The sequence below is a fragment of the Gorilla gorilla genome, chromosome 9 (genome assembly GCF_029281585.2).
Source record: "Gorilla gorilla gorilla isolate KB3781 chromosome 9, NHGRI_mGorGor1-v2.1_pri, whole genome shotgun sequence".
Taxonomy (NCBI): Eukaryota; Metazoa; Chordata; class Mammalia; order Primates; family Hominidae; genus Gorilla; species Gorilla gorilla.
The window spans coordinates 81776753-81804682 of NC_073233.2; the positions used below are offsets into that span (position 1 = coordinate 81776753).

The following is a 27930-nucleotide window of genomic DNA, read 5'->3' on the forward strand; positions in this document are numbered from 1 at the left end:
GGAGGAGCTCAAGACCAGCCTGGCCAATATGGTGAAACCCCGTCTCTACTGAAAATACAAAAATTAGCCAGGTGTGGTGGCACGCGCCTTTAATCCCAGGTACTTGGGAGGCTGAGGCATGAGAACTGCTTGAACCCAGGAGGTGGAGGTTGCAGTGAGCTGAGATCACGCCATTGTACTCCAACCTAGGCGACAAGAGTGAAACTCCATCTCAAAAAAAAAAAAAAAAAAAAAAAAATTCCTCCCACTCTTGTGTGAATCCATGATGATTTCTGCTTCTCTCCTGTAACTTCAGTTTGGCTCAACATTTATTTACTGAATAATAAATGAATGTAGCACCCTGCTAGACTTAAGGGCTTCACAGTCTGTTGGGCAAGTCAGACATGTAAACAGTGTGTTATGGGCTGTTACAGACATGAATATATAAGGTGTAGAAGAATGGAAACAGTTTTTAACTTCATTCTATCATCTGCGTGTGTTTATGTGTAGGATAGTATCTTACTTAGCCCATATCTCTGCAAAATCAGTATTCTACTTAGGCAAATTTTACAGGTTACTGAAGCTTAATTCTTTACTATGTATTATGTGTATATACTGTAGATAAATACATGTATGCATACTGATCTTCACCTTTCATCCTGGAAGAATTACATTTCACAGCCAGTTACATCAGGTTGAGATCACTCTAAAAGCCCTCTCTACAAATGCTGTATCAAATCTCTAAATCTTTGTTCTTAGCTTTTAGTCTTGAAAATGTATTTTAGTCAGGCCGGACGCGGTGGCTCACGCCTGTAATCCCAGCACTGTGGGAGGCTGAGGCGAGTGTATCACGAGGTCAGGAGATCGAGACCATTCTGGCTAACATGGTGAAATCCCATCTCTACTAAAAATACAAACAATTAGCCGACATGGTGGCGGGTGCCTGTAGTCCCAGCTGTTCGGAGGCTGAGGCAGGAGAATGGTGTGAACCCAGGAGGTGGAGATTCCAGTGAGCTGAGATCACGCCACTGCACTCCAGCCTGGGCGACAGAGCAAGACTCCATCTCAAAAAAAAAAAAAAAAAGAAAAAAGAAAATGTATTTTAGTCTTGAAAGTGTATTCCCTTTCAAATTAGAGTTTAGTGCTATAGTGTGTATGTTTGACCCCTCCAAATCTCATGTTGAAATTTAATCCTCAGTGTTGGAGGTAGGGCCTAATGGGGGGTGTTTGGGTCATGGGGGCAGACCCCTCATGAATAGATTAATGTCCTCCCTGGAGAGTGAGAGTGACTGAGTTCTCACTCTGTTCTTTCCTGAGAAAGCTGATTGTTAAAAAGATCCTGGCATCTCCCTTCTCTCTCTTACTTCCTCTCTCACCATGTGATCTCTGCATACACTGGCTCCCCTTCTCCTTCTGCCATGAGTGGAAGCAGCCTGAGGCTCTCATCAGAAGCAGATGCTGGTGCCATGCTTCTTGTACAGTCTGCAGAACCGTGAGCCAAATAAACCTCTTTTCTTTATAAATTACCCAGCCTCAGGTATTCCTTTATAGCAACACTAAACAGACTAAGACACCTAATCTAATTCTCTTTTTACTTCACCTGACTTTTAACACAGGTACCTGTTTTTCTTTCATGGGCCAATTTCATGGGTATACTATTTATACAGATGCCTGAATTGGGTCTTCAAAGAGAAAAATAATAAATTTTTCTTATTTTTTGAGACATGCTTCTTTTGTACCATATAGGGAAACCATCTTTGTATGGCAGCCTAACTTGTCAAGGAATTGGCCTAGATGGCATCCCAGAGGTTACAGCTTCAGAAGGATTTATTGTGAATGAAATAAACAAGGTATGTTTTTGTGTCTTCTAGATGGCATGATATTTAAAACTATGGTAGTACCCAAACATCTACCTTAGATATTTATACTATTATCTGTATATCTCCACTTCATTTGTATGAGAATCATAGTTTTTGCTGTCTGTGAGTGTCACTGGTCTTTTCTATTGTAGTTACATATACTTTTAAGTGCCATCATACTTCCTCTTACTTCCCTTATATCAGCTCTGATAATGCAAGATGCATGTGTAATTTAAAATTTTCTAGTGGCCACATTATAGAGATAAAAATAAACAATGAAATTGATTTTGTTTTGTTTTTTGAGATGGAGTCTTGCTCTGTCACCCAGGCTGGAGTGCAATGGCACGATATTGGCTCACTGCAACTTCTGTCTCCTGGGTTCAAGCAATTCTCCTGCCTCAGCCTCCTTAGCAGCTGGGATTATGGGCGCCCGCCACCACCCCAGCTAATTTTTGCATTTTTAGTAGAGTTGGGGTTTCACCATGTTGGCCAGGCTGGTCTCGAACTCCTGACCTCGTGATCCACCTGTCTCGGCCTCCCAAAGTGCTGAGATTACAGGCGTGAGCTACCATGCCCAAGCAAAATTGATTTTAATAATATATTTGATCTAACCCAGTATATCTAAAACATTATTTCAACCTGTAAATAATACTAAAAATTATTAGAGATGTTTTACATTTCTTTTTCTTATTAAGTCTTCAAAACTCCATGTATATTTTACTTTTACAGCTTATCTCAGCTCAGACTCTAATTTTTATTAGAAATACTTGATCTGTATTTAGGTTTTATAAAATTTACAGTTGAAAATATAGATGCCCATATCCAAGTAGTTCTCAGTTGCCTGATACGGCCATTACCTACTACACTGAACAATGTAGCCTTATAATCCATATCTGGTGAGGCCTTGATGAAGAGCCTACATTAATAGTACTTAACAGTTTTTCTTGTTTGTCTTTGAGGTGAGTAGATGGGTAAGCAAAGCGTTGGAGAACCCATGATTTGCCTCTCCCTACTCATTCTGACTGCTGCAGTTAGTATGCTCTGGTGAGATGATTCCGTGAGGGTAGACCAGCCTTTTGTTTCATTTTTCATTTTTTGTGTAATTAAACTTTTTAGTTATAAAAAATATTTTGGGTATACTGACAAGAATAGAGAATACTTTGTTTTTTACATAAGATTTTTAGCAAATGTTCATTCATTACTCTCTTTGGGCCAGGTAGTAGGCTACATGTTATTATATATTTTATATTTGTTTTTCATAAACAGCTATGGGTATTATAGGTATCAGAAGATCTAAGTCTTAGTTAACTCTGACACTTATTAGCTGTGTGATTTTGGACAAATAACTTAGTTCTCTGAGTGTCAGTTTCCTCATCAATAAAGCTGAGATCCTATTCTACCTCCTAGAATGGTTAATGGGGAGTGAGATTGCATGTGGATGAATCTATAAAATACTACAGAAGTTAGTTTTGGTTCTTTTACCATAACAATCCTGTGGGATTGGCATTTTAAATTTCCATTTTGCAGATAAGCAAACAAACTCAGAGAGGTTAATTAATCTCTAATAATCAAAGACAGACTGTATGCTGGAATTGAAACCCAGTTCTGTTGATTCCAAGTTTAGCACTACCATGCAAGCCTACGTTTTTCCCAGGTGTTTTGGCACAGCCTGGGTGCTGACTTCTTTCTTCCCTTCATACTCAGACCTGGATACAGTCTTTATCACTTCAAACATGATTGCTAATTTTTGCTGTGAACCTGCTGAGTGGGTTCAGACAGTAAGTGCTTATGGTTGAACATTCATTTGTTTCCTAACTGCCATGAGTCACTTTGCTAATTTGATATTGCTACATTGTTCTCTTAAACAGTAGATCTGTCATTATGCTTAAATGTCTAACCCTGGAGGATAAAAATGTTTGACTTAGAATTTTATCTTAGTGCAGCATACTCACACTTTTTCCCCTTGGATTTTGTCTGTTCTGATCTCTCTTGCAGTTTTTCTTTAAAATATTTTCATTAACAGCATGATTGTCCACTGCTAATGTTGGAAGATATTTTAACATTTATCTTCCTTTGTAGTCTGTTTGTGGATTAAAGATTGATTTGCAAGACTGCAAAGTAGGAGGAAAGTACTGATTATTGAAATCTGTCACATAGCTCCAAAGAAATGAAGTCTTCTGAGAGCAAATCCAATTCTTACAGAGGCCCAAACACTAAGTTTTTGAAGCTCCTTGCATCCTTGCTAATATGAATATTCAGCCAAGAGGATTTAGCTGATGCTTTAGTTTCTGGTACAAGAGGCAGTTCCAAATCCAGGCCAGCACTCTTGCAGCTATATGGGCTTTATCACACAGTTAGAAGCAAAAACTCATTTAATGAAAGGCCTGCAGGCAGCCAGGCATGGATATGCTGGCTAAGAAAGTGCTGTTTGTGTAGATAGTCTAATTGTCATTTTAAAGGAGTAGATGATCTGTAAAGAGCATACTGATTCAATGATGAGAATATTTTGACTTTGAAACCATTCTTTCTAATGAACTGTGAGGACCTGTGCTTGTTGGATATAAAGAGGTTCAGAAAATTTTGATTATTGAAGACATTTTCATTGTCCTGAAGAATTACCAGAGACTTTGAAGTACTACTGTAGAAGAGATAAAAGGTTAGGGGTCCTTTGGTGAGTGCAGCTCCTCAGTTCCTTATAGGAGATCTATACTTAAGTGATAGCATTGGTATTATGCTGGTTAGAGTAAGGGACTGTCATATTGCAAGAGTCCTTGAGGGAGGGTTTACCAAGCCTTTTTCTTTTTTTTACCTCTACACATGCTACCTTCAAACGCCAATATTCTTACCTAAAATGGTTACAAATGGCCCTTAGCAAGTCATGTCTCCTGAATCTAACATCCAGTTCTAGGTATACTTTCCTAATATGCCACCAGTGTTATCTTCCTACAGTAGTTGAAAGACAGGTGATAATGACTAGGTAGAACACATGGGGCATCAAAATATAGCTGTGTTACAACAACCAGTCTATGAACATGTACAGTCAATTTAAGTCTTAGGAGGGAATAGGCACCGTAAGCCTGACCCAGGCCTACATATTTTATGGGTGTACCATAATTTACTTTACCAATTTCATCTGGTCATTGTAAATGTCAGTAGTCTAACATTCTCTCTAAAAGTTCTTGTAGACAGCAAGTGTACTTTTAGACTTGTCTTTTAAGACCTAGGTTTGGGGGATGGTGTTGAAGAGTTTCCTTATATCTCTTTATGTCCTCTTCCACTGATCCTGTTCCTTGCCCCACTGCTAATTGAGAGTATTGGTATTAGATTTTCTTCTTAAAACTAATGCTCTAATGCTTGTTGGTTGTATCATATCGTTTGTCTGTCTTCTGTGGAGCAGCTTATTTCAACACAAAAAGATAATGGCATCTTAGCAATACCAAATTACACTGTAGCCATCAACAGTTTAAAAGGACTGCTGATCTATGGGGGAGGGATAGTTTTGTGGGGTGGGAAAGGAGAACGAGAGAGGGTACACTGAGAAGATGAGAATGTCCTGTAGTCCTAATGTTTTCTTTAAGAGGCTTTAATTATAATACATTGGAGGAGTTTTACTGATGAATCTCATCTTTTCCTCTTTGTTTAGAAAAGCATTCATATTTCATGTCCAAAGGAAAATGCATCTTCTAAGTTTTTGGCACCATATACTACTTTTTCCAGAATTCATACAAAGAGTGTAAGTATTTTGATAAAATGAAGAGAAAATGTAATAGCATGTTAATTTTTCATTTTATTTGCTTGTCTAGTGCTATAAACATATTCATAATTAATATGTCTTTCATTTACTTTGCATTGTAAGATGATACAGCTGAAGTCTGATGTGTTTGGCAAAACTGGTACTCTAGTCCACATAGAATATGTGTTCAAATCTACTCACTGGTCATCTTAGAGATTATATGAAATTTCCTTACATATGTTTTAGGAGAGTTACCAGCTTTCAGATAATGATATAATACTTGATGCTTGGCTAGGTGCAGTGGCTCACACCTGCAGTCCTAGCACTTTGGGAGGGAGAGGCAGGAGGATCAGTTGAGGCCAAGAGTTTGAGACCAGCCTGGGCAACAGAGTGAAACCCTGTCTCCACAAAAAAACAAAAATTAGCTGGGCGTGGTGGCACATACCTGTAGTCCTAGCTACTCAGGAGGCTGAGGTGGGAGAATTTTTTGAGCCCAGGAGTTGGAGGCTGCGGTGAGCTGAGATTATGCCACTGCACTGCAGCCTGGACTCTGTCTCCAAAAAATAAATAAATAAAAATAAATGTGTAATAGTTGATGCTTATATAATAATGCTGCTGCTCATATTTTATTCCTTTTCCTATAGGACAGGGATATTTTCTCAAAATTTCAAATATACCACATTGAGGAATAATTTTCAAAGGTCTTTGTGATAAAGCCTTTTCTACTACCATGGGCTTCTTGGAAGCAGAAGTGAGAAATTGCTAGATAAAACTGATTATGTTGAAGCCATTCACTTCTTACTGTGTGGTACATTTTTTAAAAGAGCAATTTTTGGCCAGGCACAGTGGCTCATGCCCGTAATCCTAGTACTCTGGGAGGCCGAGGTGGGTGGATCACTTGAGCTCAGGAGTTCAAGACCAGCCTGAGCAACATGGTGAAACTGTCTCTACAGAAAAATACAAAAATTAGCCAGACATGGTGCCGCATGTTGTAGTCCCAGCTACTCTGAATGCTGAGGTAGGAGGATTGCTTGAGCCCAGGAGGTTGAGGCTGCAGTGAGCCATGATCATGCCACTGCACTCCAGCCTGGGCAACAGAATGAGACACTGTCTCACCAAAAAAAAAAAAAAAAAAGAAAGAAAAAGAGCTATTTTTTACCCTTATTACAAAACAGATATATACTTAATGATGAAAATTTAGGACATGTAAAAAAAGGAGAATCACTCATATTTCTGTATCCTAAAGATAACTGTTAGGAACTTTTGTTGTATATCCCTTTTAAATAATAATCATAGTAGTAAAGCTCACATTTATTGATTGCCTACTATAAGCCAGCACTGTGGCAACTCTACATATCATTATTTTACTTAATACTCTGTCTTTTCCTTAAATATTTTACCAAAATGGGTTTTTACATTACATGCTATTTTATAACTTGCTTTTTGTTTTGTTTTGTTTTTGTTTTTGAGGTGGAGTCTCGCTCTGTTGCCCAGGCTGGAGTGCAGTGGTGCAGTCTCGGCTCACTGCAAGCTCCACCTCCCGGGTTCACGCCATTCTCCTGCCTCAGCCTCCCGAATAGCTGGGACTACAGGTGCCTGCCACCACGCCCGGCTAATTTTTTTTGTATTTTTAGTAGAGATGGGGTTTCACCGTGTTAGCCAGGATGGGCTCAATCTCCTGACCTTGTGATCCGCCCACCTCGGCCTCCCAGAGTGCTGGGATTACAGGTGTGAGCCACCGTGCCCAGCCTATAACTTGCTTTTTATTACTTAATTATATGTCCATTATTCTATGCTATCTTTCAATGTATCCTTCTAAGAGCTGCATGGTATTCTATTGATGAGTTTACTATAATTTAATTTAACAGTTTTATATTACTGGACATTCAGGTGTTTCCAGTTTTGCGATTTTGTATTTTTATGAATACATTTATAGCTAAAGTTTTGCTTCCAAAGATGGGAAGAAATTAGAATACATTTGTAAAAGTGGAATTGCTAAGTCATAGGGTGTGGGAATTATAAGGCTTTGGGTGTGTTCTAATGCATTGCCGCTTAAGTGATTTATAGAGTCAATTGTTGCTCTTCATTTCCTCTGTAAAACATACCGTTAGGTTGAAAGTTTATCAAGAGTCAATTGTAATGCCAGTTATATTATTTTTGAAATTATATAAATTAATTAAATCTTATGTTAAATCAATAAAATGTGAATGTGAAAAGTGGAAAGCAGTTATTTATTTGAAAACTAGGCTGGGCGCAGTGGCTCATGCCTGTAATCCCAGCACTTTGGGAGGCCAAGGCAGGTGAATCACCTGAGGTGAGGAGTTCAAGACCAGCCTGGACAACATGGCGAAACCCCGTCTCTGTTAAAAATACAAAAATTAGCCAGGCGTGGTGGCGTGCGCCTATAATCCCAGCTACTCGGGACGTTGAAGCAGGAGAATTGCTTGAACGCGGGAGGCAGAGGTTGCAGTGAGCCAAGATTGAGCCATTGCACTCCAGCCTGGGAGACAAAAGTGAAACTCTGTCTCCGAAAAAAAAAAAAAAAAAAAAAGAAAAAACGAAAGGTGGGTGCGGTGGCTCATGCTTATAATCCCAGCACTTAGGGAGACCCAGAAAGGAGAATCACTTGAGCCCAAGAGTTCAAGACCAGCCTGGACAACATAGTAAGACCTCGTCTCTACAAAAAAATTAAAAATTAGCCAGGTATGGTGATGCACATCTGTAGTCCCAGCTAGTCGCCTGGCTTAAAAGTTTTTATTCTTATTTTTTGTAGCGGTGGAGTCCTGCTCTGTTGCCCAGGCTGGTCTCAAACTCCTGACTTCAAGCAGTCCTCTCTCCTTGGCTTCCCAAAATGCTGGGATTATAGGTATAAGCCACTGTGCCTGGCCTTTATACATCATTTTTTATTATTTTCTGCTTTAACTGAGGGAGAAGGCAATTCACCTCTTGGGAGAGTTGGGAATGCCGCTCACTTTTTGAGAAGTAAGTCATTTTAAAAATCATTTACAGGCTAGGCACAGTGGCTCATGCCTGTACCCAGCACTCTGGGAGTCCAAGGCAGGAGGATCACTTGAGCCCAGGAGTTTGAGACTAGCCTAGGCAACATAGTGAGACCTTGTCTCTACAAAAAAATAAACAAAATAGGCTGGGTGTAGTGGCTCACACCTATAATCCCATCAGTTTGGGAGGCTGGGGTGGGCAGATCAATTGAGGCCAGGAATTCAAGACCAGCCTGGCCAACATAATGAAACCCCATCTCTACTAAAAATATAAAAGTCAGGGGGGAGGGATAGCATTAGGAGATGTACCTAATGTTAAATGACGAGTTAATGGGTGCAGCACACCAGCATGGCACATGTATACATATGTAACTAACCTGCACATTGTGCACATGTACCCTAAAACTTAAAGTATAATAATAATAAAAAATCTACTAAAAAAAAAATAAAAATAAAAAATAAAAATCAGCTGGGCATGGTGGCACACGCCTGTAATCCCAGCTACTCCAGAGGCTAAGGCACAAGAATCGCTTGAACCCAGGAGGCAGAGGTTGCAGTGAGCCGAGGTTGTGCCACTGCACTCCAGCCTGTGTTACTGAGCAAGACTCTGTCTCAAAAAATAAACAAAATTAGCTGGATGTGGTAGTGTGTGCCTGTAGTCCCAGCTGCTCGAGAGGCTGGGATGGAAGGATTGCTTGAGCCTAGGAGGTCAGGGCTGCAGTGAGCTGTGATTGTGCCATTGCATTCCAGGCTGGGTGACAGAGTGAGACCATGTCTCAAAAACAAACATAACTGTGCTCCTTTTCTATTTCTTATTCTCTTTTTATTTGAGCTTACTGAAAGATGATTCATCCATTTATTAATCACCTACTATATTTCAGCCAGTCTTCTGGATACTGAATAAAATAAATAAAACTGCCCTTATAGATCTTACATGCTAGAGGTGTGGGACTAGATGTGATTTGCTGATGACTTGGATGTTAGGTATGAGAGAAAAGGAGGAGTTGGGATGATTCAAAAAATTTTGGCCTGAGAAGTAGGTGAATTGTTTCCATTTACTAATTGGAGGAGGAGGAGTTGTATTGGGATGGGGCAGGGGAAATAAAAGTTTTCTTTGGACATGTTCAGTTTGAGGTGTCCAGTCTAGCCTAGGTGTTCACTGCCTACCAGCAAGCAATTGGATAGATACCACCTGTATCAGGACAGAACCTGAAGTATGTTGCTTACAAGTAAAGGATCCACTACTAAGTTAGCAGTCCTTTTATTCCGAGGAAGCAAAATAAAGAAGAAAAGTCTTAGAAAATGTTAGAGTTGATGGATATATCCCTATAGTTCTTCCCAAACTTATTTATTATGGTTTAATTGACATAGAACAAAGTAAAATGGAAAGTTGGATAATTAAAGCCAAAGTCCCTACTTTTTTCTTAATAACTTATGTGGGAATTATTGTTGCTGGGAATGTGTCTGGAATTGCGTATCTTGGTCCATCATTTCTGGAGCATTTGCAGCTGGTTGTTTTTTAATAAAAGTGTACATGTATGCATGTGTATAAAAGATTTGTTATTCTGATAATGGCTTATGCATGAAGTGATTGCTGATACTGAAATTACAAAAGTGAGGCTGGGCGCGGTGGCTCATGCCTGTGATCCTAGCACTTTGGGAGGCCAAGGCAGAAGGATAGCTTGAGCCCAGGAGTTCAAGAGCACCCTGGGCAACATAGGGGGACCCCATCTCTCCAAAAAAAAGTTAAAAAATTAGCTGGACATGCCAGCCCATGTTTGTAATCTCAGCTATTGGGAAGCTGAGGCAGGAGGATCACTTGTTCCTGAGAGGTTAAGGCTGTAGTGAGTTGTAATCACGCCCCTGCACTTCAGCCTGAGCAACAGAGTGAGACCCTGTCTTAAAAAAAAAAAAAAGAAAAGAAACTATAAAAGTGAGTTTGGAAAACAAAAAGTGAATCTGAAATTTCTCTATTCTTTATTCTGAAAGATCTATATCTGTATATTTTCTATAGCTATACCTACATATAGATATATGTGGAAATATCTGAACTCTTGAATCCTCCTGGTGCATCTTAGAACATTATCTTTTGTGTAAGTGGGTTCCTAAGAATTAGGAGAGGTATCTTAATTTTCTTTTTATTTTTTATATTTACTTTAAAATTTTTTGTAGAGATGGAGTCTCATTATATTGCCCAGGCTGGTCTCGAACTCCTGGGCTCAAGTGATCCTCCTGCCTTGGCTTCCCAGAGTGTTGGGATTACACAGGTGTGAGCCACTGCACCTGGTCTTAATTTTAAAATAAAATAGCAGGGCTGGGCACGGTGGCTCACGCCTATAATCCCAGCACTCTGGGAGGCTGAGATGGGAGAATCATTTGAGCTCAGGAGTTTGAGACTAACTTGGGCAACATGGTGAAACTCTGTCTCTACCGAAAAATACAGAAATAAGGCGCAGTGGTGTGTGCCTGTAGTCCCAGCTACTCGGGAGGCTGAGGCAGGAGAATCACTTGAGCCTGGGAGGCAGAGGTTGTAGTGAGCTGTGATGGGGACATTGCACTCCAGCCTGGGTGATGGGAGTGAAACTCTGTCAAACAAACAAACAAACAAACAAATAAATGCAACACATGGAAACTATGGAAATGAAATGGGGATAGGGAAAACTTTTTAGCTGAAGCATTAGACTTCAGATGATTAGAGGAATATCTTTTTGTTTGAAGAAGTAAAAGGTGTTTACTTCAGCCTTGTTGGGAGGTTGGTGATGATAACTCAACCTTTACATCAAACACAAGTCCTTTTGTTGGGAAACACAGGCTTCAGGAAGTCTTGGAAGAGTGAAACAAGGGAAGTTTATAACATATTTCAAGGGAATAAGAGTATTTCATTATTTCTAACACATTGTTTGTTTTCTCTTTGAACAGATAACATGCCTGGACATTTCCAGCGGAGGAGGTCTTGGTGTGTCTTCTAGTACTGACGGGACCATGAAAATCTGGCAGGCTTCCAATGGAGAACTCAGGGTAAAGGATTTGGATGTACTTTTAGGTCTTAAACACAAAGGGTGGTCTGAGAAGCCTTGGACTGGGACATGGAAGGAAGAATGGCCCATTCTAAAAATGTGGGACCACTCTGCATGTCAGTTGATCTCTTTTCTCCCATTTGTGTGTTTTTTGTTCTTTCTTTTTCTTTTTCTTTTTTTTTTTTTTTGAGACAGTCTTGCTGTGTTGCCCAGGCTGGAGTGCAGTGGTGTGATTTCAGCTCACTGCAACCTCTGCCTCCTGGGTTCAAGCGATTCTTGTGCCTCAGCCTCCCAAGTAGCTGAGATTACAGGCATGTGCCACTACACACATCTAATTTTTGTATTTTTAGTAGAGATGGGCTTTCGCCATGTTGGCCAGGCTGATTTCCAACTCCTCACGTCAAGTGATCTGCCCACCTTGGCGTCCCAAAGTGCTGGGATTACAGGTGTGAGCCACCGCTCCTGGCCTCTCAGCTGTTAATTGGAGAACCATTCTCAAGCTCAGTGATTTGGCAGAACAGAGTGGGGCTGGAGCAGTTAAGGAGCCAGACCAGTGAAGGTCTAAGTAGGTGTGCCCTTGTTTTTTAATTGCCTTCAGTGATCCATTTCCAAGACAGAATAGCTTGGCTGTTAGACTGAATCTATGGCTGAGCCTCCAGCCTTTACAAAGGATTTTAAACAGAGATGAGTGAAAAAGTCCCCAAGCCACCTTGGCTCTTTAACTAGACCTAGAGATGGCTGTGAAAGCCATGGAATTCTTTTTTTTTTTTTTTTTAACCTAGGCTCTGGGGTGTTTTTACATGGAATTCAGTTCTATAACCTCTATAGCTGAATTCGAGGAAAGAGAGCCAACACCTTTTAGAACACTGCCTGCTAGACAAATGAGCTAAGAGATCCTTTGGATATCCTTAGTTTTAAAACCCAGCATGTGGGTTTAGCATGTAGGTATTTCATATAAGGGACCAGAGTATGGGAGGTAAGAGAACATCAAGGGATGGACAAGAGAACTAGCATGGAATTTTCTTTTGTTTTTCCAGAGAGTATTGGAAGGACATGTGTTTGATGTGAATTGTTGCAGGTTTTTCCCATCAGGCCTTGTGGTCCTGAGTGGGGGAATGGATGCCCAGCTGAAGATATGGTCAGCTGAAGATGCTAGCTGCGTGGTGACCTTCAAAGGTCACAAAGGAGGTATGAAGTGTGGTTTCTCCAAAAGGCTTCTCTAATGATCCCCAGAAATGAATCACTGAAAAGGTAGAAACAAGCTAGTTATTCACAAATACACAAATAATCCATCCAGCTGGGCATTTAGATGAGCTGCCATTTCCCTAAGGACCAGAAATTCCTTTGCCACACAGTCTTTTTATTGCTATCTTGAACTGTCTTACACAGTTGGTTTGATACCTAAAGCCTTTTCCAGCTGGGTGCAGTGGTGCATGCCTGTAATCCCAGCTTTAAAAGTTGTTTTCTACAATTGATAAAGGAAAAAAAAAAATCCTCTCCAGGAAATCGTATACTTGTGTGCTGGGAAATAGAGAGAGAGAGTGAGAGAGAAGGAGATGTGTCTGCATTTTCTCATATTAGTCTTTTTGGCTGAGGGAACAGTAAAAGCTGGGTGGCTAATGGCTGCATCATCAGACATTATAGATAGAGTTTGATGATTCCCATAGATTTAAATTACAGTTCGTGTTTTAAAAATGGATTAGCCATATAACCAGTTAATATCAAATTATAGAGATAGAGTGGGAACATCTTCCCTTTGTAACTGAGTTTTGTGGGGAAAAAATATTATTTAGGTATGTTTTATCCTTAATTGGAGTATTAAAAAGGAGATAAGTATGCTATTCCTATTTTACAAGTTTGAATATTTTAAAAATATGTGATAATATCCCCAAATAATTCCTTGATCCTTCTTCTGGAACCATAATACATATTGTGTGTACCACTCATTTGGGAATTAATTTGTATTGCCCTCTACTTCTGGGATTTTTAACTCTGCGTTTTTGTGAACCTCAGTACATTGTAACTTGTGTGTGGAGATCAAGTTTTAAGATTTTTTTTTTTTTTTAAGATGGAGTCTCACTCTGTCGCCTAGGCCGGAGTCCAGTGGCATGATCTCAGCTCAGTGTAACCTCTGCTTCCCAAGTAGCTGGGACTACAGGTACACGCCCCACACCTGGCTAATTTTTGTATTTTTAGTAGAGATGGGGTTTCACCATATTGGTCAGGCTGGTCTCAAACTCTTGACCTCAGGGTGATCCACCCGCCTCGGCCTCCCAAAGTGCTGGGATAACAGGCATTAGCCACTGCGCCTTGCCTTTTTTTTTTTTTAGTTTCGCTTGTTGCCCAGTCTGGAGGAGTGCAGTGATGCCAGCTCGGCTCACTGCAACCTCCCCATCCCAGGCTCATGCGATCCTTGTGCCTCAGCCTCTCAAGTAGCTGGGATCACAGGCGTGCACCACCACATCCAACTAATTTTTGTATTTTTTAGTAGAGATGGGGTTTCGCTGTGTTGGCTGGGCTGGTCTTAAACTGGCCTCAAGTGATCTGCCTACCTTGGCCTCCCAAAGTGCTGGGATTACAGGTATGAGCCACTGCGCCTGGCCCAAGTTTTAAGTTTTAATATTTCTTTATAACATTTTGCCAGATTACATGCTGATGTTTTAGCAAACACACACATTAACCTAAGTACATAAATGGTTTACTTCCATGATGTAAGAAAACGGGTACATTGAGAGGGAATAGAAACAATATTCAGAGCCTTCCTTACATTACTGAAGAACTCATCACCTCCTGAAGAACTGAGAGATTGAAGGAGTCAGAATGGCCTACAGATCTGGGAGTCCAGGAGCCAAAGTAGTCTAGAGGAACAGTGCAAGCTTCACCTCCGATCTGGCCATCCCTCTGAAGGTGTGGGCACAGGAAAACATTTCAGTGGAACAAGTCATGACTCAGCATGTTGAACTTAATTAACAAGATGCATATTCAACATCAGTGCACATCCAGTTTATAAATACCTTTGGATCACTGCAATTATTGTTCCCTTTACAGAATCCTAAGTCTCCCAACATTCTTTAATTCTCCCTAAGAATATGTATGTGACCTTTAGCTTAGAGTAAATAGTAGAATGTTATTTATTTATTTATTATTTTTTTTTTGAGATGGAGTCTCACTCTGTCTCCTAGGCTGGGGTGCAGTGGCGCGATCTTGGCTCACTGCAACCTCTGCCTCCTTGGTTCAAGCAATTCTCCTGCCTCAGCCTCCCCAGTAACTGGGATTACAGGCATGCGCCACCACGCCCGGCTAATTTTTTTTTGTATTTTTAGTAGAGACTGGGTTTCACCATATTGGCCAGGCTGGTCTCAAACTCCTGACCTTGTGATCGCCTGCCGTGGCCTCCCAAAGTGCTGGGATTACAGGCGTGAGCCACTGTGCCCGGCCTAGAATGTTAAATCAATTTAGATATAAGCTTTTATTCATGTAGTTGTTCCATTCTTTTGGACTTGTGAGAAAGTCCTGGGGTAGAGTAGTGCCTTCTGCAGAGTATAACAGCCCTGACTTTTTTCTTGAGAAGGGAGTTTTTAGTAGATTGAACAGAATGATATACTTTAGAAGAAATGACATGAAGTCAGATCCAGGCTGGCCTCTATCAGGTCACGAAGGCTCCTTTCCAGTTCGTTGTATAAAGTAGCCCCAGGTTTGGGGTTGCCCATTCTTCCACAGCATGGCAAAAATCAGGATTGATCTCTGATAGCTTAACAGCGTATATATAGATAGATCTGATAGCTTAGCAACCTATAGATTGATCGATCATCACTGTCTCCAACCAAATGACTTCTAAGTTGCTTTGTGTGACTTAAAAAAAAAAAAATCTTGGTCCGGGCACGGTGGCTCATGCCCGTAATCCTAGCACTTTGGGAGGCCGAGGCGGGTGGATCATCTGAGGTCAGGAGTTCGAGACCAGCCTGGCCAACATGGTGAAACCCAGTCTCTACTAAAAATACAAAAATGAGCTGGGTGTGATGGCTGGAGCCTGTAATCCCAGCTACTTGGGAGTCTGAGGCAGGAGAATCGCTTGAACTCAGGAGGCAGAGGTTGCAGTGAGCTGAGATCACGCCATTGCACTCCAGCCTGGCCAACAAATGAAACTCTGTCTTCAAAAAAAAAAAAAAAATCTCTTGAGTTATGAGATTTTGAAGCATTTTGTTCAGAGCCATGAACCCATATTAAAAAAAATCATATTAAAAAAAATTGGCCAGGCGCAGTGTCTCACCCCTGTAATCCCAGTACTTTGGGAGGCCGAGGTGGGAGGATCACCTGAGGTCAGGAGTTCAAAACCAGCCTGGCAAACGTGGTAAAACCCTGTCTCTACAAAAATTAGCCAGGTGTAGTGGTGTGCACCTGTAATCCCAGCTACTTGGAAAGCTGAGGCAGGAGAATCACTTGAACCTGGGAGGCAGAGGTTGCATTGAGGCAAGATTGCACTACTTCACTCCAGCCTGGGCAACAGAGTGAGACTCCGTCTCAAAAAAAAAAAAAAAAGTATATATATATATACATAAATTGGTCCCCCAATTGTGTGTGTGTGTGTATTTAAATATATATAACTAAAGGATTAGTGTGTTCTCTACTTAATTAACAAGCAGAGGTAAGGTTTCTGTGTATGCTGAATTTTTCAAGTGGAAAGGTAGACTAAAAGTAGTTTTGTGATTGTAACATATGAGTTCAATAAGTAATTCTAAAATGCACTTTAATCAGTTTGAAGTTAAATTGCCCAGGCCATTTAAGTAAGCTTGTGAAATTTGGGGATATACATTTATAATCCTAATTCTTTATAATAAGCATTACATCTTTCATAATCAGTGAAACATTGAGACCAAATTACACCCTATTTTAGTTAACTAGTTGGCTTTATTTTTATTTTTTTTCTCATAATGGTAGTGGAAATGCTTACATTTATAGAATAATTTTAAGAAACCAGGTTGCAGTATCAGCACTTGCGCCATTATTTTCCAAGTCTTAAATACTTTCTTAGAAATTGGCTATGCCGCCTCCAAGTAATAGGAGGTGCTTCAAGGCTTATTTTTTTTCGGAGATCTGAGTCATAGCCATTAATTTTCCCATATACACATGTATGTATATTGCTCCCTAGCAACATTAAAATAGCTTAATATGATAGAGAAACTAAATAATTTAAATAAACTTGTTAAGAATATACACCTGGGAATATGAAATTTGCTTTATTTCTTACAAATATTTATTTCAGGAATAGTTTCATCTAATGTTATTCGTATTTCCAGACTTTGGCTGGGATGCTCGTATGTGATTCTGCTGAATCTTTTCTTGAAGGCAAATGCTTTTGTGTTCTGGTTTGTATGGTGAAGACTTGTATCTATTTGGTTTGATATCTAAAGCCTTTTCCAGCTGGGTGCAGTGGTGCATGTCTGTAATCCCAGCTATTTGGAAGGCTAAGGTAGGTAGATCTCTTGAGGCCAGGAGTTCAGGGCTGAAGTGTGATATAATTGTGCCTGTGAATAGCAATGGCACTCTAGTCTGGGCAATATAGTGAGATCCCATCTCAACAAAACAAAACAAAAATAACAGTAAAGCTTTTTGCAGCTTCTGGTAAGTCTTAGCTATGGCTGCTTCTCTTAGAAAGGCATTCTTGAAATTGCTACTTTCTTTTTTTTTTTTGAGACAGAATCTCACTCTGTTGCCCAGGCTGGTGTGCAGTGGCATGATCTCAGCTCAGTGCGACCTCCGCCTCCTGGGTTCAAGTGATTCTTCTGCCTCAGCTTCCCAAGTAGCTGGGACTATAGGTACACGCCACCATGCCCGGCTAATTTTTGTATTTTTAGAAGAAACTGGGTTTCACCATATTGGCAAGGCTGGTCTCAAACTCCTGACCTTGTGATCCTCCCTCATTGGCCTCCCAAAGTGCTGGGATTACAGGCATGAGCTACCACGCCTAGCCAAAATTGCTACTTTCGTAGCTTCTTTCTAAAGTCATTCTTCATAGGTTCCCACTTCTCTAGGCTCCTCTTTTCTTTGTTCTTGTCGTGTAAGTGTTAAGAGACCCACACTAGATGCTGTTACATTATGAGTGACATTTTATTTACTAAAGAGAGGGTGATAATTTTCCACTCTGCTTTTATAGAAAAGGAAAACTATCTAGATTGCAGCTCTTTAGTGAGTATTACTTGAAATTTATACACAATTAATAATATAGTCAGCTTTCTAGCCACAGCTATAGCATCCCTGCCTTGAATACATACTTTTCAGAATTTTTTTTTCCAAAAGCATGTATCACTTCTGTGGAACTCAGTAGCATTTTGAAATAGTGGTTGGAACTTCCAGTAGAGACATAAGGAGATCTTTGATTGCTTAATAAGAGCTGAAAGACCTTGCTTATGGTGATTCCTTAGGATTCTTAAAAGCTCTAAGATACTTTCTAATTAGATTTTTGCTGAATGTATTATGGAGTTGAAATAGAAAGGTAGATTTTCAAAACTCAAAATACTTTAGTGACCAATTGCAAAATAAGAAACAAGATGGCAGCAAACCAAATGGGCTTGATAGATCTGTTTTTGAAAGGAAGACTGAAAAATCTTTTCTCTAGTGGCCTATATCCAGTGGGTATATAGCTGTGAGAATTACATTTACCTAACAACCGTTGTCAGCTGTATAAATTGAATTTCGTTTAGTTTTGTTTGTTTGTTTGTTTTTTTGAGATTCCCTCTGTTACCCAGGCTGGAGTGTAGTGGTGCAATCTCCGCTCACTTCAACCTCTGCCTCTCGGGTTCAAGTGATTCTTGTGCCTCAGCCTCCCAAGTAGCTGGGATTACAGGCACCTGCCACCACACCTGGCTAATTTTTGTATTTTAGTAGAGACGAGTTTCGCTGCGTTGGCCAGGCTGGTCTTGAACTCCTGGCCTCGAGTGATCTGCCCGCCTCAGACTCCCAAAGTGCTGGGATTACAGTCGTGAGGCACTGTACCTGGCCTGGATTTAGTTTTTATTTTAAATTGGATCTATTTGAAAAGTTACACTATAGTGATTAGGTCCCACCTGAGTTGCTTTTAATCATATTTTCTCACACAGACCCTAAATTGGCTACTTTTTAAAGCTGTGGCATTTTCATAAAGTCATCTTTTTCTAAACAAAGTGAAATTTCCAGTAAGAATTGAGAGACATGTGGTTAATCACATTGGATTGGCACTTGTACGTTACGCTGAGTTGCTGTAGAGTGTTTGTCAAGGTTTGTGTATCTGAAGTCATTTCATTTTAAGAGGAAAGAAAGTATGCTAAAGACCACTAATTAGCTATGTGACTTTTCGTCAGTTACTCTTAATTTATTGGGCACCTATACTAAGCATCGTTAAATGGGTTTTAATGAAACAAATACTAGCCCTGCCTGGATCACCATAGGGTTGCACTACCTCTCTACTCCATACAACTCTGTGTTTTTACACCTGTACCATTGTCTTGTATGTCTTTTTTTTTCCAGATATATTCTGTTTGTGTATTTTTTTCTCTCTTTTTTTCCATTATAAGTCTTTATGTCTATAATTAACTCTATTTTTTTATGCTGTGTATTCCTGAGGCTAGGGACCATAGCAAATATTCAGATTATAGATAATAAAGGGCTTCAAAAACTATAAAATCGATAGGCATTTTGGACATTATAACACTCGATCTTAATTCCATCATCTTTTTTGGCAGGCAGTTCCCTGTTGAGGTATGGTATGAGGGCTGGGTAGATAAGAATGTTCAGCCTCCTACTGGACTCCCCTGACACTACCCTGGCAAAAGTGGAGCACTGACTCATACCGCCTCACATTGCAGACAGGGGAGGTGGAAGTTCAGCTTCCCCCTTGGTCCTGTGTCATCTTCTTGGTGAAAGTAGGACACAGTTGCACCACCTGACTTGCATCACCTCATTGCCTTCTAGTGGCGTTATAAGCTTGGTTCCCTGCTGACTGACACCGGGGAAGGGGTGGTGGGCACCTCTTTGTGCCTGTCACTGCCAGGTGGGGATGGAAACTGAGCTCACTGCTAGATCCTGTGACAGTACCCTGCTTAACCTGGTCAACCCCACTGGGTAGGGGAATGGGAGTGCTGCTGCTGGCTTCCATGGGAGCGGGGTAGATGATCACCTCCTGTTCAGCCCCACTGAAACCATGGGGGAGGGGAAGTAACAGTTTTTCTGTTGATGTCTACTGGTATAGGGTGGATGTTGCCAAGATTTCTATTTTGTGAGCTACTTCTTTCTCAGTCTTTGGGCTAGGGGCAACAGACTTTACTGGGAGTTTTGTTTTGTTTTGTTTTTTAACTCTGTTCCTGTTAGCAGTTTCGTGTTGGAGGCTTCTGCAGTGTCCTGTCCAGGACATGTGGGAGGCAATAAGGAAATCCAGGAACTCATTGCTGTGTTGTTTTTTAAGTCCTGAGGTCCTTAGGTGGTCCACCACCTTCTTTCCATCATTCCAAGTCTTACTATGCTTGTGGTGTCCATGACTTTTCAGTTGTAAACAGAAGGACCTAGGAACAATGGGACTACTCTTTCTTGGCCAAAACCAGAAGTCATGTCCTTTTTTCAAATGGGGAGGCTAACCCTTTTAATCAATTATCAGTGAAAGCAGCAGCAGGATATATGTAAATAAATATATATATATATGTGTGTATATATATATGTGTGTGTGTGTGTGTGTGTATATATATATGTATATATATATATATGGGTCTTGCTCCACTGCCCAGGCTGGAGTGCAGTGGAGCAATCATGGCTTACTGTAGCCTTGAACTCCAGGGCTCAAGCAATCCTCCCACCTCAGCCTCCTGAGTAGCTGGGATTACAGGCATGAGCCACCATACCTAAATTAGATTTTTTGTACAGACAGAGTCATGCTGTGTCGCCCAGGCTGGTCTTAAACTCCTGCGCTCAAGAGATTCTCCTGCCTCAGCCTCCCAAAGTGCTGGAATTACAGGTGTGTACCACTGCACCTGGCCAAGGCAGTGATTTTCAAACTGAATTAGCTTAGGTGTCAACTTTTTTTTTCTCCAAAGTTCTTGTTAAAGTGTCTACTTAATTTTTATTTTTTATTTATTTATTTATTTTTTGAGACGGAGTCTCCTCTGTCGAAGGCTGAAGTGCAGTGGCGTGATCTCAGGTCACTGCAACCTCTGCCTCCCAGGTTCAAGCAATTCTCCTGCCTCAGCCTCCTGTTTAGCTGGGATTACAGGCATGTGTCACCACACCTGGCTATTTTGTATTTTTAGTAAAGACAGGGTTTCATCATGTTAGCTAGGCTGGTCTTGAACTGCTGAGCTCAGGCAATCCACCTGCCTCGGCCTCCCAAAGTGCTGGGATTACAGGTGTGAGCCACCACGCCCGACCTCTTAATTTTTATTTTTAAAAAAGAGTTTTGAAGACAAAATAAAAAACTTGAACATGATTGCTCTAGCACACTCCACTAAAAATTAAATCCAGTTCTTGTTTTTCCATGCCTGTCTTTCACAGCTAGACTTTGATTCATTGGGAAGCTGGGACTCTATTTATTTCTGTTTTTCTAGCACTTGAACATGGCCAGCATGTGGTACCTCTTCAGAACATGTTTGTGAAGGGATGGAGTCATTTATGCAGCTCCATCTTCTCTGCCCTTGTAGTTCCTTTACTCCATCCTCCATCTTAGGGAGTTTTTTTCTCTTGCTAGGTATCCTGGATACAGCCATCGTTGATCGGGGGAGGAATGTGGTGTCTGCTTCTCGAGATGGGACAGCGCGACTTTGGGATTGTGGGCGCTCAGCCTGCTTGGGAGTCCTTGCAGATTGTGGTTCTTCTATCAATGGAGTGGCGGTGGGTGCTGCTGACAACTCCATAAACCTTGGCTCCCCTGAGCAGATGCCCAGTAAGTTGATAATGACATGTAGCATTGTTTTATTTTCTTAGGCCCCCTTCAGTGATTGCCTTAGTTTCTCCTTTTCTTCCTCATCCTTTTCTGCTCTGTGCCTGGTATTTCTGTTTTCACCATATGATTAATATTTACTCTGTACCTACTATGTTTCTATTACTTTGGAATCTACAAAGGAAGTATATGTCATAGCACTGCATTTCAGTAAGTAGAATCTAATGTAGAAGATGAGATAAATGCCTATAAAACAGGGGTGTCTGATCTTTTGGCTTCCCTGGGCCACATTGGAAGACTTGTCTTGGGCCACACATAAAATACACAACATTGATGATAGCTGAGCTAAAAATAAATAAATCTCATAATATTTTAAGAAAGTTTATGAATTTGTGTTGGGCCTCATTCAGAGCCACCCTGGGCTGCAGGTTGGACAAGCTTGCTTTAAAACATTTAGAGAACAGTAACATTTGGCTGAAATAATTAGTGATTCTTTTTATTTATTTTATTCTTTTAGCGATAGAGTCCTGCTGTTTTGCCCAGGCTGGCATTGAACTCCTGGGCTCAAGTGATGCTCCCACCACAGCCTCCCTAATAGCTGGGACTACAGGCCTGCACCACCATGCCTGGCAAATTAGCAAGTCCTAATGCAAATATAATAGGTTTTCAGAGGGACGGAGTGTTCCCGGTTAGTATAGATAGGAAAGATGTCACAAAAGAAGTTGGCTTGAACCTTTAGAGGATAAATTGAAGTTGAGCAGACAGGAATGGTAAGGATAGGACAATGGGAGCTAGGGCAAGGGGTAGGTGTAGGGGCAGTTTGCATTATAGCTTGGATGTGAAACTAAGTGTTATATAAAAAGATATGTTTGACTGGGCTAGAAAGTTGAATTAAGGGGGGTAGTAGTAGGAAATGGGTTGAATAGCTGTGGTGAGAGACTAATAAAGGTCCTAATAAGGCAACTTTCCTTCTTATTTTCCCATAATAATAGTTGCATCTCTGTTCCATAGGACAATGTTTTTTCTGCTGTTGTCTTAGCCCCTCACATTTTAAAAAATAGCCCTTATTTTTTAGGGCCATTTTAGGCTCACAGCAAAATTTAGCAGAAAGTACAGGGGACCAGGTGCAGTGGCTCACGCCTGTAATCCCAGCACTTTGGGAGGCCGAGGCGGGCGATTCACAAGGTCAGGAGCTCGAAACCAGTCTGGCCAACATAGTGAAACCCCATCTCTACTAAAAATACAAAAAATCAGTTGGGTGTGGTGGTGTGTGCATGTAATCCCAGCTACTTGGGAGGCTAAGGCAGGAGAATCGTGTGAACCTGGGAGGCGGAAGTTGCAGTGAGTTGAGATCACTCCATTGCACTCCAGCCCAGGCGACAGTGTGAGACTCTGTCTCAAAAAAAAAAAAAAAAAAAAAAGTACAGGGAGTTCTTACATACCTTTTGCCTTACCCACCCACACATAGCCCTCCTCACTATCAATATCCCCCACCAGAGTGGTACATTTATTACAGCTGATGAACCTACATGACACATTATTGTCACCCAAAGTTCAGAGTTTACATTAGGGCTTACTCTTGGTGTTATATATCCTATAGGGTCTGACAAGTGTACAGTGACATGTATTTACCATTGCAGTATCATACATAGTAGTTTCTTAGCCCTAATAATCCTCTGTACTCTGTTCAAGCAGTTCTCCTGCCTCTCAGCCTCTCAAGTAGCTAGGACTCTAGGCATGCACCACTATACCTAGCTATTTTTTTTTATTTTTGTAGAGACAGGGTCTCACTATGTTGCCCAGGCTGGTGTTGAACTCCTGGCCTCAAGTGATTCTCCCATCTTAGCCTCCCAAAGTGCTAGGATTACAAGCATGAGCCACGGCTCCTGGCCCTAAAGTAATTTAAATGAGAATATTTTTTCTTGTTTTCTGTAATTTTTCATTTCCCATTTACTCTTCAACCCATTCTAGGATGGTTTGTGCCCAAGTACTTGACTGAAATGGCTGTTGTTAAAGTCACCAGTGACCTTCCTTTTTTTTTTTTTTGAGATGGAGTCTCACTCTGTTGCCCAGGCTGGAGTGCAGTGGTGCGATCTCTTGGCTCACTGCAGCCTCCACCTCCCAGGTTCAAGTGTTCGAGTGATTCTTGTGCCTCAGCCTCCCGAGTAGCTGGCATTATGGGTGCCCACCACCATGCCTGGCTAATTTTTGTATTTGTAGTACAGATGAGGTTTCACCATGTTGGCCAGGCTGGTCATGAACTTCTGGCCTCAAGTGATCCGCTCTCCTCAGCCTCCCAAAGTGCTGGGCTTACAGGTGTGAGCTTTGGGCCCCAGCCACCAGTGACCTTCCTCTTGCCTAATCCATCTTGTTTCTCTGTGCTTGTCTTTCTGAATTCAGTGGTATTTCACATAGTAAACCCTCTCCTCAAAAAACTTTTTTTTTTCATGGCTTCTGTGATACCACATAACACTGATTTTCTTCCTATTTCATTGACTGCTACTTCTTAAAGGTCTCCTTTTATGAAACTCCTCTCTTCTACCTTTAAATACTAGAGGGCCCCACTATTAAGTTCTGGGCCCTCAGCTATAACTACAGTTTCTTCCTTTGTGACCTCATCTGTTCTATAGCTGTCATTCCAAAGTTCATGTAAAGCATAGACCTTTCACCTGAGTTTCAGACTCTATTTCGATGTCTAATAAATAAGTTGAACTTACCTTGTCTAACAAGGAGTGTTTGATCCCTCCCCACCCCAAACTGTTTTTTTCCATCTCAGAAGATGGCACCACTATCTACCCATTTGCTCAAGCCCAAAGCCTGAGATTCACTCACAGTCCACCCCCTCTTTCCTCATGTCCCACATCAGCAAAGTCTATCATCTCTAACTTCAAAGTGTTTCTAATTTTTCTATTTCTCCCTCTCCCTCCCCCTCTCTCCCTTCCTCCTGTCAACATCTGGTCCAAACTATCATCATCTATTGCCTGTACTACTGCCTAGACTATTCTCCTATAAGCCATTCTTTTCAGAGCAAACTTGTGGTCATTTAAGAAAATCGTAAGTCATGTCACGTTCCTGCTTAGAACTCTCCAGTGGCCTCCCTTTATACATATGTTGAAATCCTAACCCCTTAGCATGGCTTACAACAAGCTCTTACACTTTCTGACCCCTACACTTCTCTCCAGTCTCATGTGATACCACCCTCTGCCATGTTCACTACATTTCAGCCACAGGCCTTCAGTTTCTTCTTTCAGTACAGTGGACTCTCCCAGTCTCCTGGACTTTGCCTTCTTTTTTTTAAATTGAGATGGAGTTTCCCTCTTTTGCCAGGCTGAATGCAGTGGCACGTTCTCGGCTCACTGCAACCTCCACCTCTTAGGTTCAAGCAATTCTCCCGCCTCAGCCTCCTGAGTAACTGGGATTACAGGTGTGCACTACCATGCCTGGCTATTTTTTGTATTTTTAGTAGAGATGGGGTTTTGCCATGTTGGCCAGGCTGGTCTTAAACTCCTCACCTCAAGTGATCTACCTGCCTCGGGCTCCCAAAATTCTGAGATTACAGGCATGAGCCACCACGCCTGGCCTGACTTTGTCTTCTTTTTCCCTTGGTCTGGAATATACTCCTGCAGGTCTTCACGTGACTGGTTTCTGTTCACCATTCAGGTCTTGCCATTCAGTTGAAAAGTGACTTCCACAGAGGCTTTTTAAAGTTAAACTTTAGGCCGGACGTGGTAGCTCACGCCCATAATCCCAGCACTTTGGGAGGCTGAGGTGGGCGAATTGCTCGAGCCCAGGAGTTCAAGACTAGCCTGGGCAATATAGTGAGATCCCATCTCTATAAAAAATATTTTAAAAAATAAATAAAGTTGAAGTTTACATTTAAAGTTACCCTCCCCATCTAGCCTTCCACCATCTATTCACTTCTGATCTTATTTTCCTATTTTATTTTAGAACTCATCACTTTCTGAAAGTATCCTACTTGTTTATTTACCTATTCACTAGAATCCTTGAGAGTGAGGACCTTATCTGTTTGTTCATCACTATTTCCTTAGCAGTTAGAATAGTGTGTGATGTCATCACATAGAAGATGAGGATAAAAAAAGAAAAAAAAAAAAGAAAAAAGAATAGTGCCTGATACATAGTAGGCCCTAAAGAAATATTCGGTGAGTAAATGAATAAATTTCATTTTCTCTAGGCTGTAAGATCTTTGAGGTCAGAGACTGTTTTTTGCAGTATTGTATCCCAGCTCCTAGTGTGGTGTCTTATCATGGTACAAACAACTTAATATTTTAAAAGTTGGGTTTATTGCCAGCCATGGTGTGCACACCTGTAGTCCCAGCTACTCAGGAGGCTGAGGTGGGAGGATTGCTTGCACCCAGGGATTCAAGACTGTGGGGTGCTATGTTTGTGCTTGTGAATGGCCCCTGCACTCCAGCCTGGACAACATACTAGACTCTGTCTCAAAAAAAAGTACACACACACACAGGCGCATTTTAAAAATAAATTTGGATTTACTGAGGTATCTTTTACATATGGTAAAAGTCACCCTTTTCCTTGGCTACTGTATACCATTAAAAAACATTTTTAAAATGTAAAAGTAAAGTCAGTATTTTTAATTGTATAGTTCTGTGAGTTTTGACAAATATATCCAGTTGTATAAATAATACCACAGTGAGATACAGAACATAATAAATGTTTTCTTTGTAATAAGTGAATCGCTAACAAAATCAGTAATCAACCATCAGTATTGGTGCTGTGTGGGCACTACCAGCTGATCAGCCTCACTGTTATTAACATATTTTATTTGTCATGCAGGTGAACGGGAGGTTGGAACAGAGGCCAAAATGCTGCTCTTGGCCCGGGAAGATAAGAAACTTCAGTGCTTGGGACTACAGAGCAGGCAGCCGGCAAGTGGTTCCTATATGACCTTTGAACTCTGAGGCAACCTGGGTCACTCTGTGTCTTAGAAAGCTATTTTGGAAACATTTCTACTTGCTCCCTGTGTTCACTTTTGAGAAGGCTGCGTGAGTAAGAGGCAGTACAGTGTAATGATTAAGAGTTGTGGGATTTGGAATAAGGGCAACATTTAAATCCCAGTTCTTTTTTTTTTTTTTTTTTTTTTTTTTTGAGACAGAGTCTCACTCTGTCCCCCAGGTTGGATGGAGTGCAGTGGCGCAATCTCAGTTCAGCTCACTGCAACCTCCACCTCCTAGGTTCAAGTGATTCTCCTGCATCAGCCTCCCGAGTAGCTGGGATTACAAGCCCACCACCATGCCTGGCTAATTTTTGTGTTTTCAGTAGAGACGGGGTTTCACCATGTTGGCCAGACTAGTCTCAAACTCCTGACTCAAGTGATCCACCTGCCTCAATCTCCCAAAGTGCTGGGAGTACAGATGTGAGCCACTGTGCCCAGCCCTGAATCCCAGTTCTTGTGTAGCACTTGCAGAGAATAAAAAAATAAAATAAATCTCAGTTCTTCTATTAATACTTAATGGTTCCAGCATTGGACAAGTTACTTAACCTCTCTGAGCCTGCTTCCTCATCACTAAACTGGTCATAACAGGGTATGTGATGAGGATTAAATGGTCTACTGTTTTGTGATCTTTGTTAAGTCACTTTCCCTCTCTGGACCTTAGTGTGCTATATGTAAAATGATGAAGTTGTATAGATTTTCTTTATGAGTCCTGCTACCTCTAAGGTAATGTGAAAAAATTCTGAGTAAAGAACTCACGCCCGCTGGGCATGGTGGCTCATGCCTGTAATCCCAGCTTTCTGGGAGGCCCAGAAAGGGTGGATTGCTTGAGAGTCCAGGAGTTCGAGACTGGCCTGGGCAAAAAAACCCATCTCTATTAAAAATACAAAAAATTGGCTGGGCATGGTGGCATGCACCTGTAATCCCAGCTACAGCTACTTGGGAGGCTGAGGTGGGAATATCACCTTAGCCTGGAAGGTCGAGGCTGCAGTGAGCCAAGATTGCGCCACTGTACTCCAGCCTGGGGAACAAGAGTGAGACCCTGTCTCAAAAAAGGGACTCATGCATTCAGGACTCTTGATCAATTAATGAACAGACCATTAGTTGAAGTTTCTTCCTACATCCTCTGAATTTTTGCTGGGCAGATTATGTTCTTAACTAAATTCTCTCTTCCCAGAGATTAGATTTTTAAAATTTCCTTCTAGCTCCTGTAATCGTCATCCAGACAACTTTAGTGATTTGATTTGGCCACAGGGTTTGCTGTTTTCATTTCATCTTGTTACTCCACTGTGCTGGTGATATTTCCATTTTCAAAGTTTGTTTCAGGAACATTACCATTTTTGCTAATATCGCCTTTGTACTTGAGTTTCCATGCTGGCTTTTACTTCCAGAGGGAAATCAGGTTTTTTTGTTTGTTTATTTTGTTTTTTTGCCTTTTCTTTTTAGTATGTTTGGGGAAGACATGATCAGTTTGAG

The 27930-nt window shown here is 41.1% G+C and overlaps 1 protein-coding gene across 3 annotated transcripts in view; it reads left to right on the forward strand.

Moving 5' to 3' along the window:
• PAAF1 (proteasomal ATPase associated factor 1) overlaps positions 1-27930 on the forward strand; it is a 49981-nt gene that overhangs the window by 8587 nt on the left and 13464 nt on the right. Inside the window, exons 3-9 of one of the 3 annotated variants that reach the window (XM_031016150.3) lie at positions 1403-1471; positions 1726-1829; positions 5482-5571; positions 11490-11588; positions 12625-12775; positions 21294-21488; positions 26298-26389. In XM_031016150.3, coding sequence (XP_030872010.1) covers positions 1435-1471; positions 1726-1829; positions 5482-5571; positions 11490-11588; positions 12625-12775; positions 21294-21488; positions 26298-26389 — 768 coding nt within the window. In that variant the 5' untranslated portion in view covers positions 1403-1434. The remainder of the gene's footprint in view (positions 1-1402; positions 1472-1725; positions 1830-5481; positions 5572-11489; positions 11589-12624; positions 12776-21293; positions 21489-26297; positions 26390-27930) is intronic. The other 2 variants (XM_031016149.3, XM_031016148.3) reach the window with 2 other exon arrangements.